Below are 18,475 nucleotides of genomic sequence, written 5' to 3' on the forward strand. Positions count from 1 at the left end.
CAATTCTACACTGAAGAAAATTTAATTCAGATAATAACGCAAAAAGTAAATAGCTTAAAAAGAAGTAAAATAAGTCTAAAGTGGGGAGGGGTCACTATATTCTATATTCAAATTTGCTGAGACCTATATATAACAAGTATATACAGCCGTAAACAAGTATCGGCCATGCCGAATCTTATGTACCCTCCACCATGGATTGCGTAGAAACTTCTACGAAAGACTGTCATCCGCAATCGAATTACTGTGGTATCTTAAAACTTCTGAACATCGTTTTCTAAATTGTGATATATACCATACGTGGTATATATTAGACAAAAAAGGTATGTATAGTTAAGTCTACAAATAATAACGAATCGATATGGACTTTTGCACGGTACGTAGGGAGCCAGAATTGAAATATGGGGGTCGCTTATATGGGGGCTATATACAATTATGAACTTGATGTGGACCAATTTTTGTGTGATTGGGGATCGATTTATCTGAGGGCTATATAGCTATAGACCGATATGAACCTAGTTAGGCATGGTTGTTAACGGTCATATACTAGCACAATGTACCAAATTTCAACTGACTCGGATGAAATTTGCTCCTCCAAGAGGCTCCAAACTCAAATCTCTGGATCGGTTTATATGGGGGCTATATATGATTATGGACTGATATGGACCATTTTTGGCATGGTTGTTAAATATCGTATACTACCACCACGTACCAAATTTCAACCAGATCGAATGAATTTTGCTTCTCCATAAGGCACCGGAGGTCAAATCTGGGGATCGGTTCATATGGGGGCTATATATAATTATGGACTGATATGAACCAATTCATGCATGGTTGTTGGATACCATATACTAATATCACGTACCAAATTTCAACCGAATCGGATGAATTTTGTTCTTCCAAGGGGCTCCGGAAGTCAAATCTGGGGAACGGTTTATATGGGGCCTATATATAATTATTGACCGATTTCGACCAATTTTTGCATGGGTATTTGAGGCCATATATTAACATCACGTACCAAATTTCAACCGAATCGGATGAATTTTGCTCTTCCAATGGGCTCCGAAGGACAAATCTGGGGATCGGTTTATATGGGGGCTATATATAATTATGGACCGATGTGAATAAATTTTTGCATGGTCATTAGAGGCCATATATAATTATGGACCGATGTGGACCAATTTTTGCATGATCATTAGAGACAATATACTAACACCATATACCAAATTTCAGGTGAATCGGATGAAATTTGCTCTCTTAGAGGCTCCGCAAGCCAAATCGGGAAATCGGTTTATATGGGGGCTATATATAATCATGGACCGATATGGACCAATTTTTGCATGATCATTAGAGACCATATACTAACACCATGTACCAAATTTCAGACGGATCGGATGAAATTTGCTTCTCTTACAGGCTCCGCAAGCCAAATCGGGAAATCGGTTTATATGGGGGCTATATATAATTATGGACCGATGTAGACCATTTTTTGCATGGTTGTGAGAGACCATGTACAAATATCATGTACTAAATTTCAGCCAGATCGGATGAAATTTGCTTCTCTTAGAGGCTCCGCAAGCGAAATCGGGGGATCGGTTTATATCGATCCATAATTATATATAGCCCCTATATATATATAATTATGGACCGATGTGGACCATGTTGTGCATGGTTGTTAGAGACCATATACTAACACCATGTACCAAATTTCAGCCTGATCGGATGAAATTTGCTTCTCTTAGAGGCTCCGCAAGCCAAATCGGGGGATCGGTGGACCGATATGGCCCATTTGCAATACCATCCGACCTACATCAATAACAACTACTTCTGCTAAGTTTCAAGTCGATAGCTTGTTTCGTTCGGAAGTTAGCGTGATTTCAACAGACGGACGGACGGACATGCTCAGATCGACTCAGAATTTCACCACGACCCAGAATATATAAACTTTATGGGGTCTTAGAGCAATATTTCGATGTGTTACAAATGGAATGACAAAGTTAATATACCCCCATCCTATGGTGGAGGGTATAAAAAAAAATTAAAAAATCCAAAAAATTCAGTGTTTCTAAAAATAACAAGTATATACGGCCGTAAGTTCGGCCAGGCCGAATCTTATGTACCCTCCACCATGGATTGCGTAGGAACTTCTACTAAAGGCTGTCATCCACAATCGAATTACTTGGGTTGCGATAACACTTGCCGATGGCAAGGTATCGTAAAACTTTTTAACACTGTCTTCTAAATTGTAAGTTAGCCCATATGGGGTATATATTAAACAAAAAAAGACCGATTAAATACGTATATAATATAGTTTGACAAAATTTTCTATAGAAATGAAAACTTGACAAAATTTTCTATAGAAATAAAATTTTGACAAAATTTTCTACAGAAATAAATTTTTTACAAAATTTTCTATAAAAATAAAATTTTGACAAAACTTTCTATGGAAATAAAATTTTGACAAACATTTCCATAGAAATAAACGTTTGACAAAACTTTCTATAGAAATGAAATTTTGACACAACTTTCTATAGTAATAAAATTTGACAAAATTTTCTATGGAAATAAAGTTTTCGTAGATTATTTTTGGCGATATGGACCAATTTTTGTGTAATAAGTCATCGGCTATATATAACTAAAGACCGATATTGACCAATTTTTACATGGCTGTTAGAGGCCATATATTGACAAAATGTACCAAATTTCAACCGCATCGGATGACTTTTGCTATATATAATTATGGACCGATATGGACCAATTTTTGCATGGTTGTTAGATACCATATACTAACACCATGTACCAAATTTCAACTGGATCGGATGAATTTCGCTCCTCCAAGAGGCTCCTGAGGTCAAATCTGGGGATCGGTTTATATGGGAGCTATATATAATTATGAACCGATATGGACCAATTTTTACATGGTTGTTAGAGACTATATACTAACAACACGTATTAATTTCAATTGGATCGGATGAATTTTGCTCCTCCAAGAGGCTCCGGAGTTCAAATCTGGGGATCGGTTTATATGGGAGCTATATATAATTATGAACCGATATGGACCAATTTTTGCATGGTTGTTAGAGGTCGTATACTAACATCAGGTACCAAATTTCAACAGGATCGGATGAATTTTGCCCCTCCAAGAGGCTCCGGAGGTCAAATCTGGGGATCGGTTTATATGGGGGCTATATATAATTATGGACCGACATGGACCAATTTTTGCGTGGGTGTTAGAGACCGTATACTAAGACCACGTACTAAATTTCAACCGGATCGGATGAATTTTGCTCCTCCAAGAGGCTCCGGAGGTCAAATCTGGGGATCGGTTTATATGGGAGCTATATATAATTATGGACCGATATGGACCAATTTTTGCATGGTTGTTAGAGGCCGTATACTAACAACAGATACCAAATTTCAACCGGATCGGATGAATTTTGCTGCTCCGGGAGGCTCCCCAATCCAAATTTGGGGATCGGTTTATATGGGGGCTATACGTAAACGTGGTCCGATATGGCCGATTTTCAATACCATCCGACCTACATCAATAACAACTACTTGTGCCAAGTTTCAAGTCGATAGCTTGTTTCGTTCGGAAGTTAGCGTGATTTCCACAGACGGACGGACAGCCGGACAGACGGACGGACGGACATGCTTAGATCGACTCAGAATTCCACCACGACCCAGAATATATATACTTTATGGGGTCTTAGAGCAATATTTCGATGTGTTACAAACGGAATGACAAAGTTAATATACCCCCATCCTATGGTGGAGGGTATAAAAAAAAATTGAACTCGTAACACTTGACTGCAAAAACGTCGGAATTCCTTTGGTGTCGTATTCCAAATTTTCAAGGAATGCAAAGTAAGCTTGCATGGTATCAATAATTAAGAAAATATATAATATTTTCGCTAGAAATACATGCCAAATTTGGTGAACCGATTTCCACCAAATTTGGCATGTATTTCTAGAATGTTAATTCTGCTCGCTGTGCAAAATTTCACGTAAATCGGAGTAAAACGTTGGTCTCTGTGCTCACATTTGTGTAAATCAAACGAAGCATATATATGGGGGCTATATCTAAGTCCGAACCGATTTCAACCAAATTTAGCATACTTGCAAATACTGTCAATTTTACCCTTTGTGCAAAATTTGAAATTGGGATGAAACTATGGCTTCTTGGGCCTTATATGTGCGTACCGGGCGTAAGATATGTATGGGAGCTATATCTAAATCTCAACCGATTTTCTCCAAAATCAATAGGGCTCTATCCTGACCCAATACACATACGTGTGCAAAATTTAACGTCAATTCGTCTAAAATTGCGGCCTAGACATTGAATACAAAACCACAGTCTATTGCAGGGTATAAATATTAAAGATTTCAGTGGGCGGATCGATCTGAAAATTTTTATGAGCTCTTCTGACGTTATGCACAACATATGTTCCAAATTTTAAACCGATAAGTGCATTTTTGTAGTTTTTGCCTCAAAATTCGGTCGTTGGCCCCATAGTGCATTGTAGCCTTCTCTTAGGCAAAGAGTTAGCTTACCGACTCTTTGCCTAGTAAAAGCAGGACAGTGACAAAGGTAGTGTTCCAAAGTCTCAAAGCATGCCCTACATGCACCATCCTCTGCAGCTCCTATTTGGCACAGATGTGTTCGGCCCGCGTTGCCTCTACGTGTCCTAGTTCTTATCGCCAGCACATTTGCCTTTACATATGATGCACATCCTGCCGTATTCCGAGAATCCGTCGATGATGCTTTTAAATTCCAATACGGTTTGCGATTGAACTCTAATGACTTCTATTGCCTTCATCGTCCTCCGACAATATTTAAAAATGTTCACGTTTTATGGCAAGCACTTCTGCCTGCAGGATTGTGCTGTGGTCCGGTAATCCGACTACTGTCCCGTCCTCTCATCCATCGTAGATTAATCGATGTATATTTTCTGGGCGGGCAGTAACAATGGTAGTGGTCCAAGATTTCATCATCCTCAAACGCCACGCGCCCTAAATGCATCATCCTCTGCTTCTCCTATTCGACACAGATGTGTTCTCAATTCTAGGTACCCGGCTTTGCGTTCTCTAAGTTCACTTCCCCATGAGTCCTAGGTCTTATCGTCAGCTCATTTGCCTTTACGTTTTCACTTATTCCGGCATGTTTTAGCACCCATGTGATGCTTATCTTGCCATATTCCGAGAATTCGTTGGTCATGCTTTTGCACTCCAATGCGGTTCGCGATCGAACCGTAATATCTGCTATTGTCTTCATTACCCTTCGACAATCGTTACAAATGTTCACGTTTTGTGGCCTCCGGTAATCGGACTACAGTTCCGTCCTCCAACCCATCTGTGTAGCAATTATTTCCCTCCGATATTTGGTCAGGGCAATAAGAAAGGTAGTGTTCCAAGGTCTCATAATCCTCAGAATATGACCTATATGCACCGTCGGGTGCTCCTCCTATTCGGCACAGATGTGCCAGGTCATAACTCCCTGACTGTCGTCCTACTATCGTTGAGTAGTTGTTCAGTTTTTTCTTCTCTTCCAATGGTATTTTCATCGCCCTTGCGACCATTGCATTGGTTCATATTGCTTTACATATCTCCCGAGGCCATTCATCGAACTCGGCCCCCTATTGGCTTTGCGTTCTCTAAGTTCACTTCCCTATGAGTTGTAGCTCTTATAGCAAGTTCATTTGCCATTACGTTTCCTCTTATTCCGGCACCCATATTATGCGGATCCTACCGTATTCCGAGTATTCGTTGATCATGCTCTTGCATTCCAATACGGTTCGCAATCGAACCGTAATATCTACTATTATTTTCATTGCACTCCGGTCTTATGGCACGCACTTGTGCCTGCATGATTGTGCTGTGGCCACGTAATCGGAATAGGATTTCGGTGTCTGGGTCCTCTATATACATCCGTCCTCTTACTTATCTTCGATCTATCGGTGTAGCAGCTATTTCTCTATGGTAACTGCTCTAAGGTCCCATTCTCGCAGAATCTTATTAGCGTCAGAATATCACACTCTTCCAATTCAATTTTATCAGACACTGGTATCGTTTTGCCTTCTAGTAAATAGGTATAATACTTCTCTGGTTTTACATTCAGGTCCCTGTGTTTTGCCCAGTCATAGCCATCCTAGGACCCTTTCTGACCTCCTGCACATTCGTTCTCCGTAGCAGTATTATAACATCGTCTTCAAATGTATACTTAGCTGGAATCTTTAGGGGTCCGTGTATAGCTTTTACCCACAGTAGCGGCAATAGGTTGGTATACCCTGTCTACTTCCCCGCTCTATATTGGCCGTTATGGTCACATCATGAAATCCACAAATCAATGTAAGGATAACCATTCCTGGGCATGTGGGTTATCCAATCTTTTAAAGATCTGGTCGTCCGAAACGGGTGTAAGGATTTGAAAGATGTGTCGGTGCTAACGTTGTTGAAAGCTTCACCATTGTTAATATGTCAGCTAGCGTGTACAGTCTTAGCAGAAAAGCCTCTGTATAGTATGGTTAGTTTAGGTGGCAGCCTGATGTATCAGGCTCACTTAAACTATTCAGTCCATTGTGTCCATTTTCCCTGATCTGCATATCAGGAAAACAGCTGAATTGATACCCATGAGACTGAAGAACTTGGACTCGCTTGGAAACGCGGTTTTCCGACACATTTGTACCGATGGATCGAAAATAGTTGAAGGTACTGGTAGTGATATTTACCGCTCCCAAGTAGAAGGAAAGTACTCACGGAGACAACAAACAGCGTATTCCTATATGGATCTGAAATCTGGGCGCAGATACTACAACGACAGGGCCAAGCCAATAAACTTCTCTCTGTGCAGTGAACAGCAGACCTGAGGGTTACATCAGCATGCCGCACAGTATCCGCAGAAGTGGTACTAGTGATAACAGGAATGGTCCCAATAGACTTTCCGCCAAATGAGCGGATGGAGATTTTTCTTGCCGGGCGCTGGCAAGAACGCTGGAAAAACGAAAGAAGAGGCAGGTGAACACATCGGCTTATAACAGATATCCGAGTGTGGCGAGACAGGCGAACACGGCGAAGTGAACTACTACATAATCCAGATGCTATCTGGCTAAGGCTATTTTCGTAAATATTTAAACCATATGGGGAAATGCACTACTAATATGTGCATATACGAGGACGAAGAAATTGTTGATGAAGCAGGAAACACCTTTTTCAAATGTAGCCGATTGAGAGAACGACGCAGGGAAATGGGGAATGGGATCGATCCTATCTCTCCCCGAAATGTAGTCAACAAAATGTTACTGAATGAGAGACATGGGGAGGTTAAGTAAGTAGATCTGCAGAAGACGTTCTTCGCAAGAAGAAGGCCGACATGGATCTGGCGATGCGAAAAACGAAAGCGGTAGTCTGGACGCAGACTAAGAAGAGATGGACATGATCCACTACGGGGTCCACCTCGAAGTAATACGAAACCTGTTCCGAGCTGGAAATCCGGGATATACGGGTTGATGCAGGATGCAGGGTTTTTAGCTGGAATCGTCAATTGTGACGGAGTCCGGCGCACGGCATATGGACGCTGATTCGGGTACATAAAGCATTTTCTCATCCTCACCCTTTCTCTGGATTTGTTGTCATTCTCTAAAACCTAACCTTGACGGATTTGACTCGGTTAGCATAAAATTTGGAGAAAATAGTAGAGAAAATTGCTCACCTAGAGAAATCCATAGACAGACGGAAATTTACATTTTATTATACCCTGCACCACTGTGTGTCGGAAGTAGTCGAGATAAATACATGGTATCATTGGCAATTATGCTCACGGCTGTCCCGATAATAACCGTTTGTGAACACATTTTGTAATCAAATCGCCAATACAATTTTTTTTAAGATAGAGCTTCATACCTTGGTTGTTATCACCAACAAAATGCAATCCCAATAATTAATACACCTCCATCCTATAAAAGAGGTGATAGAAAAGAGCACTGTCCAACCTTTATCTCATAATACTTCATGGCGGCGACATTGTAAGTAAGGCCTCGCCTTATCGTGACAAAAGTTGACTCAAATTGACGAAATTGACGAACTCATTTGATGACGGGCCTGCAATCATATAATCACGACAATATACAATGGAAGCAAGATAATTAGGATACTCTAAATCATTCACGCGTGATATGGAAGCATTTTTCAAGAATATTTATATACCATATAAAGTTGCAAAATTTAATCTATTAAAAAGTTTTACTACTATGGCCGGAAGAATCAGTTCTTAGCCAACCTTTAAATAGGCAAGGTGGCAAAAGTGTAGATTAACAAACAAAATGGGAAAGTATCTAGTCCTAATTGTGGGACTGATAAGTGCAGGATGCCTTATAGAGGCAGGATTAATACAATCGAGGATCATGGAATTCGATGGTGATACTACTACGACTGAGGGCCTCCACAATAGTACAACAAAGAGTCCTCCTCTAACGAGTACCACCAGCAGTCCTCCTATGGCGAATACAACATCCAGTCCTCCCATAGCGAATACCACATCCAGGCCGCCTGTCACCGAAGGTCCTGGAATTGGTGGAGGTGTTATTGTATCGGGAGATTGTTCATTTCGTGTGACAGGTGATTTAAATGACCCAGCACCGTTGTTTACTCCAGCCGGAATATTGGAATGGATTGTACCGACACCAGCAGGTGTAGTGGAAATTCCCAACGGCCATTATATTGATATGTATTGTAGTGATTCATTTGTGGCTCCATTTGAGAATATGACCAAAATAACGGCTCAATGTTTACAGGGTCTTTACTTTTTGGTGGATGGCATTATAAGGCCTTTCAATAATTTCAGTTGTACCGAATGGCCTGTGTATACGGCTCGCAGGACAGGACGTAAGTGTAATGGAGGGACTGATCTATTGGAAGTTGGATTTGAGGTGAATGAAGGATTCCTACAAACTATGGATATTTGCCATGACGAAGTGAATGAAGTTACGCGTTATGTCCATCACGTCCTCAATCCTTCCAGTGCTGCCTATCAGAGGTCAGTGGCTCGTCCGCGATTCATCGAAGGTGATTTCTATGATGGCAAAAATGTTGATAATCTCTATACGAAAATTCAACAGAATATCACCATTAGCAATATCCTGGGTATGGATGCTTCACCGTACTTCAATGATTCCATAGATATTTATATGGCTCGAGGTCATATGGCCGCCAAAGTGGATTTCATTTTTGGAGCTCCTCAAATGTCTACATTCTTCTTTGTAAATGTGGCTCCGCAATGGCAAGCTTTTAATGGTGGAAATTGGGAACGTGTGGAAGATGGAGTACGCAAATATGTGGCAAATAATAATCTGACAACCGATTGTTATACCGGCATTTGGGGAGTTTCCACCTTGCCCGATGTCAATGGCATCCCTAGGGAGTTATATTTGGCTTTTGATGAGAACAATAATGGCTTGATACCAGTTCCCAAGATCTATTTCCGTGTTGTTATAGATCGAGACACAAGAAAGGGTATTGTTTTGATTGGAGTCAATAATCCCCATGCTTCGTTGGAACAAATCCTCGAAGAATATGTAATCTGTGAAGATATTGGCCATCAAATTGATTGGATCCAATGGGCCAAGGAAGATTTGTATAAGGGATACTCTTATGCCTGTTCCGTTCCTGATTTTGTCAAAGTCGTTAAGGATTTACCTTTGGAGGATTTGGAGACTTCGGGTATTCTGGGTATAGATGAAAGCGAGGAGGGCTGCTCTTTCCGAGTTACTGGCGACTTAACTGATCCTGCTCCCATATTTACCCCAGAAGGTAAACTTGAATGGCTAACTCCATTGCCAAATGGTGTGGTGGAATTGAAGTCAGGAGAATCCCTTGATATGTATTGCTCGGAATCTTTTGTGGCTGCCTTTGAAAATCAGACCAAGATCACTGCCCAATGTGTGAAGGGATTCACTTATGAGGTTAGCGGCCAGCAGTTCAATTTCAGTGAATTCAGTTGCTCCGCCTGGCCTATATACACAGCACGCAGGACAGGACGTAAGTGTAATGGAGGGACAGATCTATTGGAAGTTGGTTTTGAGTTGAATGGAGGATTTTTGCAAACTATGGATATTTGCCATGATGAAGTTAATGAGGTTACGCGTTATGTCCATCACGTCCTCAATCCTTCCAGTGCTGCTTATCAAAGGTCAGTGGCTCGTCCGCGATTCATTGAGGGAGATTTCTACGATGGCAAAAATGTTGATAATCTCTATACGAAAATTCAACAGAATATCACCATTAGCAATATCCTGGGTATGGATGCTTCACCGTACTTCAATGATTCCATAGATATTTATATGGCTCGAGGTCATATGGCAGCCAAAACTGATTTTATATTTGGAGCTCCTCAAATGTCTACATTCTTCTTTGTAAATGTGGCTCCGCAATGGCAAGCCTTTAATGGTGGAAATTGGGAACGTGTGGAAGATGGAGTACGTAAATATGTGGCCAATAATAATCTGACCACCGATTGTTATACCGGCATTTGGGGAGTTTCCACATTGCCCGATGTCAATGGCATCCCTAGGGAGTTATATTTGGCTTTTGATGAGAACAATAATGGCTTAATACCAGTTCCCAAGATCTACTTCCGTGTTGTTATAGATCGAAACACAAGAAAGGGTATTGTTTTGATTGGAGTCAATAATCCCCATGCTTCATTGGAACAAATCCTTGAGGAATATGTAATCTGTGAAGATATTGGCCATCAAATTGATTGGATCCAATGGGCCAAGGAAGATTTGTATAAGGGATACTCTTATGCCTGTTCCGTTCCTGATTTTGTCAAAGTCGTTAAGGATTTACCTTTGGAGGATTTGGAGACTTCGGGTATTCTGGGTATAGATGAAAGCGAGGAGGGCTGCTTTTTCCGAGTTACTGGCGACTTAACTGATCCTGCTCCCATATTTACCCCAGAAGGTAAATTTGAATGGCTAACTCCATTGCCAAGTGGTGTGGTGGAATTGAAGTCAGGAGAATCCCTTGATATGTATTGCTCGGAATCTTTTGTGGCTGCCTTTGAAAATCAGACCAAGATCACTGCCCAATGTGTGAAGGGATTCACTTATGAGGTTAGCGGCCAGCAGTTCAATTTCAGTGAATTCAGTTGCTCCGCCTGGCCCATATACACAGCACGCAGGACAGGACGTAAGTGTAATGGAGGGACAGATCTATTGGAAGTTGGTTTTGAGTTGAATGGAGGATTTTTGCAAACTATGGATATTTGCCATGATGAAGTTAATGAGGTTACGCGTTATGTCCATCACGTCCTCAATCCTTCCAGTGCTGCTTATCAAAGGTCAGTGGCTCGTCCGCGATTCATTGAGGGAGATTTCTACGATGGCAAAAATGTTGATAATCTCTATACGAAAATTCAACAGAATATCACCATTAGCAATATCCTGGGTATGGATGCTTCACCGTACTTCAATGATTCCATAGATATTTATATGGCTCGAGGTCATATGGCAGCCAAAACTGATTTTATATTTGGAGCTCCTCAAATGTCTACATTCTTCTTTGTAAATGTGGCTCCGCAATGGCAAGCCTTTAATGGTGGAAATTGGGAACGTGTGGAAGATGGAGTACGCAAATATGTGGCCAATAATAATCTGACCACCGATTGTTATACCGGCATTTGGGGAGTTTCCACCTTGCCCGATGTCAATGGCATCCCTAGGGAGTTATATTTGGCTTTTGATGAGAACAATAATGGCTTGATACCAGTTCCCAAGATCTATTTCCGTGTTGTTATAGATCGAGACACAAGAAAGGGCGTTGTTTTGATTGGAGTCAATAATCCCCATGCTTCATTGGAACAAATCCTCGAAGAATATGTAATCTGTGAAGATATTGGCCATCAAATTGATTGGATCCAATGGGCCAAGGAAGATTTGTATAAGGGATACTCTTATGCCTGTTCCGTCCCTGATTTCATTAAAGTTGTTAAGGATTTGCCTTTGGATGATTTGGAGACTACCGGTATTCTGGGTATAGATGAGGATATACCTACTGCCAGCAATTGTTCTTTTCGTGTCAATGGAGATCTAAACGATCCAGCTCCTTTATATACTCCTATGGGAGTTTATCAATTGCTGATGCCCAATGCCGAGGGGACTGTAGAGCTTCAAAAGGGAGAATCCATGGATATGTATTGCACCAAGGCTTTTGTGGCTCCTTTCGAAAACTACACCCGAATAAGAGCACAATGTGAAGGTGGCTTCCAATTTTCCGTAGAGGGTCAACGTTACAATTTCAGCCAATTCATATGTTCCAGTTGGCCCACATATACGGCACGCCGAACAGGTCGTAGCTGTAATGGTGGCACTGATCTTTTGGAAATAGGATTCGATGTGGATGGAGGTTTCTTGCAGACCATGGATGTATGCCATGATGAAGATCAAGAGGTTACCCGTTATGTCCATCATGTGCTTACTCCTTCCAGTGGATCATATCAACGGTCAGTAACGCGTCCTAGTTTCAAGCCTGGTGATTTCTATGCTGGCAAAAATGTCGACAATCTCTATACACAGGTCCAACAAAATAACACCATCAGCCAGATTTTGGGTATGGATGCGTCGCCCTATTTTGAGGGGTCCAACATTTATTTAGCCCGAGGTCATATGGCTGCCAAGGTGGACTTTATTTTTGCCTCACCCCAAAGAGCCACCTTCTTCTTTGTCAATGCTGCTCCCCAATGGCAAGCTTTTAATGCCGGCAATTGGGAACGTGTAGAGGATGGTGTACGGAAATTCGTGGTTGATCGCAATATGACTGTCGACTGCTATACAGGCATATGGGGTGTTACCACCTTGCCCGATGTCAATGGCATTCCTCGAGAATTGTATTTGGCTTTCGATGAAAACAATAATGGCTTAATACCAGTTCCCAAAATCTATTTCCGAGTGGTTATAGATCGTGCCACGAAAAAAGGCATCGTTTTAGTAGGAGTCAACAATCCTCATATTTCACTGGAAGAAATTTTAGAGGACTATGTTCTATGTGAAGATATTGGTCAACGAATTGATTGGATTAATTGGGTCAAAGAAGATTTGGTTAAGGGTTATTCCTATGCCTGCTCTGTGCCTGATTTTGTTAAGGTAGTAAAACATTTACCTTTGGAAGAGCTTGAAACAATTGGACTTTTGGGTATACCAGATGTTGTCACCGAGAGTCCCATTATTTCTGCATAAATTAACGATTTTGAAATTGAATTGGATTATGTCTTAGCCGAAGGACCAATGTATTAAAAATAATATAATAAACAAATTTTGTAATAAATGATGTAACATAAACAAAGAGCAAAAAATCACTGGTTTGGAAGTCATTTATTAGCTACAAAAAAAAAATGACACAATTTGCTATAGAAATAAAATTTTGCAAAAAATTCTAAAGAAATAAAATTTTGCAAAAATTCTCTATAAAAATAAAATTTTTAGAACATTTTCTACAGAAATAAAATTTGCAAAATATTTCGAAAGAAATAAAATTTTGCAAAAATTCTCTATAAAAATAAAATTTTGAGAAAATTTTCTATAGACATAAAATGTTGACAAAATTTTCTATACAAGTAAAATTTTGACAAAATGCTCTAAACAAATAAAATTTTGACAAAATTTTCTATAGAAATAAAATTTTGAGAAAATTTTTAACAGAAATAAAATTTTGAGAAAATTTTCTATAGACATAAAATGTTGACAAAATTTTCTATACAAGTAAAATTTTGACAAAATGCTCTAAACAAATAAAATTTTGACAAAATTTTCTATAGAAATAAAATTTTGAGAAAATTTTTAACAGAAATAACATTTTGAGAAAATTTTCCATAGAAATTAAATTTTTAGAAAATTTTCCATAGAAATTATATTTTGAGAAAATTTTCCGTAGAAATAAAATTTTGAGAAAATTTTCGATAGAAATAAAATTTTTACAGAATTTTCTATAGAAATTAAATTTTCACAAAATTTTCTATAGAAATAAAGTTTTGACAAAATGTTTGTATAGAAATAAAATTTTGGCAGAATTTTCTATAGAAATAAAATTTTGAGAAAATATTTTTATAGAAATAAAATTTTGACAAGATGTTTGTATAGAAATAAAATTTTGACAAAATTTTATACAGAAATAAAAATTTGACAAAATTTTCTGTGGAAATAAAATTTTGATAAAATATTCTATAGAAATAAAATTTTGATAAAATTTTCTATAGAAATAAAATTTTCTGTAGAAATAAAATTTTGAGAAAATTTTCTATAGAAATAAAATTTTGAGAAAATTTTCTATAGAAATAAAATTTTGAGAAAATTTTCTATAGAAATAAAATTTTGAAAAAATATTTTTATAGAAATAAAATTTTGACAAAATGTTTGTATAGAAATAAAATATTGACAAAATTTCTACAGAAATAAAAAATTGACAAACTTTTCTATAAAAATAAAATTTTGACAAAATTTTCTAAAAAAATAAAATTTTGACAAAATTTTCTAAAGACATGAAATTTTGATAAAATTTTCTATAGAAATAAATTTTCTATAGAAATGAAATTTTGACAAAATGTTTGAACAGAAATAAAATTTTGACAGAATTTTCTATAGAAATATAATTTGTCGTATTTTTTTATTTCTATAGAAAATTTTGACAAAATATTCTGTGGAAATAAAAATTTGACAAAATTTTCTGTGGAAATAAAATTTTGATAAAATTTTCTATAGAAATAAAATTTTGATAAAATTTTCTATAGAAATAAAATTTTGATAAAATTTTCTATAGAAATAAAATTTTGAGAAAATTTTCTATAGAAATAAAATTTTGGCAAAAATTTTTTATAGAACTAAAATTTTGAGAAAATATTTTTATAGAAATAAAATTTTGACAAAATTTTCTACAGAAATAAAAATTTGACAACATTTTCTGTGGAAATAAAATTTTGATAAAATTTTCTATAGAAATAAAATCTTGTTGTTGTTTTTTATTGCAGCATAAAACCACACATTGACTAAACTACATGTGTAGCTTAACCAACAGAGGAAAATAATGTTTGTCAAATTTATTTGGGCAAAGCCCTATAGACTGCAAGATGGTTGGATGGACGCACGTTTCGGAATTACCACATTCCTCATCAGCATCCTCTAATTGCAGCAAAACTATCAACCAATTATCAGAATAAATTCAGGCAGTTTATTAAACCCAACAAACACCACACTTGAACCCTCCGACCGTCTTGCAGTCTATAGGGCTTTGCCCAAATGAATTTGACAAACATTCTTTTCCTCTGTTGGTTAAGCTACACTTGTAGTTTAGCCAATGTATGGTTTTAAGTTGCAATAAAAAACAACAACAATGCTTAAAGAACAAAACCAACAATAACAAAACAAAACGAATGGAAATAAAATTTTCTATAGAAATAAAATGTTGACAGAATTTTCTATAGGAATAAAATTTTGACAAAATTTTCTACAGAAATAAAAATTTGACAAACTTTTCTATAAAAATAAAATTTTGACAAAATTTTCTATAGAAATGAAATTTTGACAAAATGTTTGTACAGAAATAAAATTTTGACAGAATTTTCTATAGAAATATAATTTTGTCATATTTTTCTATTTCTATAGAAAATTTTGACAACATTTTCTACAGAAATAAAAATTTGACAAAATTTTCTGTGGAAATAAAATTTTGATAAATAAAATAGAAATATAATTTTGAGAAAATTTTCTATAGAAATAAAATTTTGATAAAATTTTCTGTAGAAATACAATTTTGAGAAAATTTTCTATAGAAATAAAATTTTGAGAAAATATTTTTATAGAAATAAAATTTTGACAAAATGTTTGTATAGAAATTAAATTTTGACAAAATTTACTACAGAAATAAAAATTTGACAAAATTATCTGTGGAAATAAAATTTTGATAAAATTTTCTATAGAAATAAAATTTTGTTAAACTATCAACCAATTATCAGAATAAATTCAGGCAGTTTATTAAACCCAACAAAAACCACACTTGAACCCTCCGACCATCTTGCAGTCTATAGGGCTTTGCCCAAATGAATTTGACAAACATTCCTTTCCTCTGTTGGTTAAGCTACACTTGTAGTTTAGCCAATTTATGGTTTTAAGTTGCAATAAAAAACAACAACAATGCTTAAAGAACAAAACCAACAATAACAAAACAAAACGAATGGAAATAAAATTTTCTATAGAAATAAAATGTTGACAGAATTTTCTATAGGAATAAAATTTTGACAAAATTTTCTATTTCGTGACAAAATGTTTGTGTAAAAATAAAATTTTGACAGAATTTTCTAAAAATAAAATTTTGACAAAATTTCCATAGAAATAAAATTTTGACGAAAATATGATCAAAAATTTCAAAATAAAATTTTGTAAAATAAAAAAAAAATTTTTTTGGGGCATTGGGCCTATAAAAACCGTAGTTTTTATCAGATTTGCCTGAAATTGAAAATCTAGAGCTATTTTAGGACCATAAGGAGGTGTGTCGAAAATGGTCCGTATCGGTCCATGTTTTGATATAGCCCCCATATAGACCGATCTCCCGATTTTGCTTCTTGGGTGTCTAGAAACTATATTTACCATCCGATTTGCCTGAAATTGGAAATCTATAGGTTTGTGGGACAATAAAGAGGGGTGTCGAAAATGCTCCGTATCGGTCCATGTTTTGGTATAGCCGCCCCCATATAGACCGATCTCCCGATTTTGCTTCTTACGCGTCTAGAAACAGTATTTTCTATCCCATTTGTATGAAATTAAAAATCTAGAGGTATTTTGGGACAATAAAGAGGTATGTCGAAAATGGTGTCCATCGGTCCATGTTTTGATATAGCCCCCATATAAACCAACCTCCCGATTTGGAGTCTTGGGCCTATAAAAACCGTAGTTTTTATCCAATTTGCCTGAAATAGGAAATATAGAGGTATTTGAGGACCATAAAAAGGTGTGCCGAAAATGGTGCCCATCGGTCCATGTTTTGGTATAGCCCCCATACAGACCGATATCCCGATTTTGCTTCTGGGGCTTCTAGAAACTATATTTACCATCCGATTTGCCTGAAATTGCAAATCTAGAGGTATTTGAGGACCATAAAAAGGTGTGTCGAAAATGGTGCTCATCGGTCCATGTTTTGGTATAGCCCCCATACAGACCGATATCCCGATTTTGCTTCTTGGGCTTCTAGAAACTATATTTTCTATCCGATTTTCCTGAAATTGAAAATCTAGAGTTCTTTTGGGACCATAAAAAGGTGTACCGAAAATGTGTGCGGAAAATGGTGCCCATATTTGGTATAGCCCCCATATAGACTGATCTCTCGATTTTTACTTCTTGCGCGTCTAGAGACTATATTTTCTAGCCGATTTGTTTGAAATTGAAAATCTGGAGGTATTTTAAGATCACAAATATGTGACTAGCAAATGGTGCCTATCGGTCCATGTTTTGGTGTAGCCCCCATATACACCGAACTCCCGGCTTTATTTCTTGGGCTTCTAGAATCCGTAGTTTTTATCCGATTTGCTGGAAATTAGTAATCTATAATGAAAGTTTAGACAAACGAAATTTCCTTTTCTTATAAAGTATTTTCGTTTATTCAACGATTGTCTCTATAATTTGTGTCAAAAGAAAACTTTGCTTGTCTAAAATTACGTTTCTCAAAAAAGAAAACACTTCTTTCAGGGTATAGCAGGCGCACTGATCATGAAAATTGCTTCAAACTGAAAGTAAAATTTCCAGATTTTACTCATCGTATTTAAATAATGCCGGAAAAAATCTACATATTTAAGATTTTACATCAAGGCGTAATTTAATCATATACACGATATGTTTATAATTTCTCTAAAACTCAAACAAAATTGGTTCTCATAAATCCAGAATCTGATCTGGTCTTCATAGGTAGAATCTTTAAAGTTTGTCTTCGGGAACTGACTTGCTTGGGAGAAGATTTGTCATCAAACCCCCTACAATTCCACCCATTACGACCAATGATGGCCAATATTCGATGGGAAAATTGCAAGGGTTGTAACGACACCAAGCAAATATGGCGCCATTTAAACTTAAACCGCACACTAGATATGCTAGTGTTCTCAAGGCGTCAGATAGCACTCCTGATATCTGCTATAACGGGTCGCTGTCTGATAGGCGAATTTGCAAAAACTATAGGTGCGAAGTATAATGACTATTGTATAAGCTGTCATGATGTGGAGGAAAAGGAATCAATTAAACACTTCTTGTGTGAGTGTCCTGCTTTTTGTGTAAGGCGATTACTGGCTGACCTGGAAAACGTTAACTTAAGCAGTTTGTTAATGTTTTTGGAGCAATCTGGTTGGTTCCACAAAAGTAAATATTAGAGAAGGTTCAGTGGTTAAGACTAAAAGTGCCCATATGTAATAGGTACTTTTAGTTAAATGTGGTATCACAATGGACTGAATAGT

General features: G+C 37.2%; 1 protein-coding gene across 1 annotated transcript; it reads left to right on the top strand.

Moving 5' to 3' along the window:
• The first annotated feature begins 8,261 nt into the window (after nucleotides 1–8,261).
• Nucleotides 8,262–13,342, top strand: LOC142232730 (uncharacterized). Its single transcript, XM_075303379.1, has one exon. The coding sequence runs from the start codon at nucleotides 8,316–8,318 to the stop codon at nucleotides 13,224–13,226; it is 4,911 nt and encodes a 1,636-aa protein (XP_075159494.1). The 5' UTR covers nucleotides 8,262–8,315; the 3' UTR covers nucleotides 13,227–13,342.
• The last annotated feature ends 5,133 nt before the right edge of the window (nucleotides 13,343–18,475 follow it).

The sequence above is a fragment of the Haematobia irritans genome, chromosome 4 (genome assembly GCF_050003625.1).
Source record: "Haematobia irritans isolate KBUSLIRL chromosome 4, ASM5000362v1, whole genome shotgun sequence".
Taxonomy (NCBI): Eukaryota; Metazoa; Arthropoda; class Insecta; order Diptera; family Muscidae; genus Haematobia; species Haematobia irritans.

Bases quoted from the DNA above. Each gene is read 5' to 3' on its own strand.
- LOC142232730 (XM_075303379.1), top strand. From the start codon at position 8,316: ATGGGAAAGTATCTAGTCCTAATTGTGGGACTGATAAGTGCAGGATGC.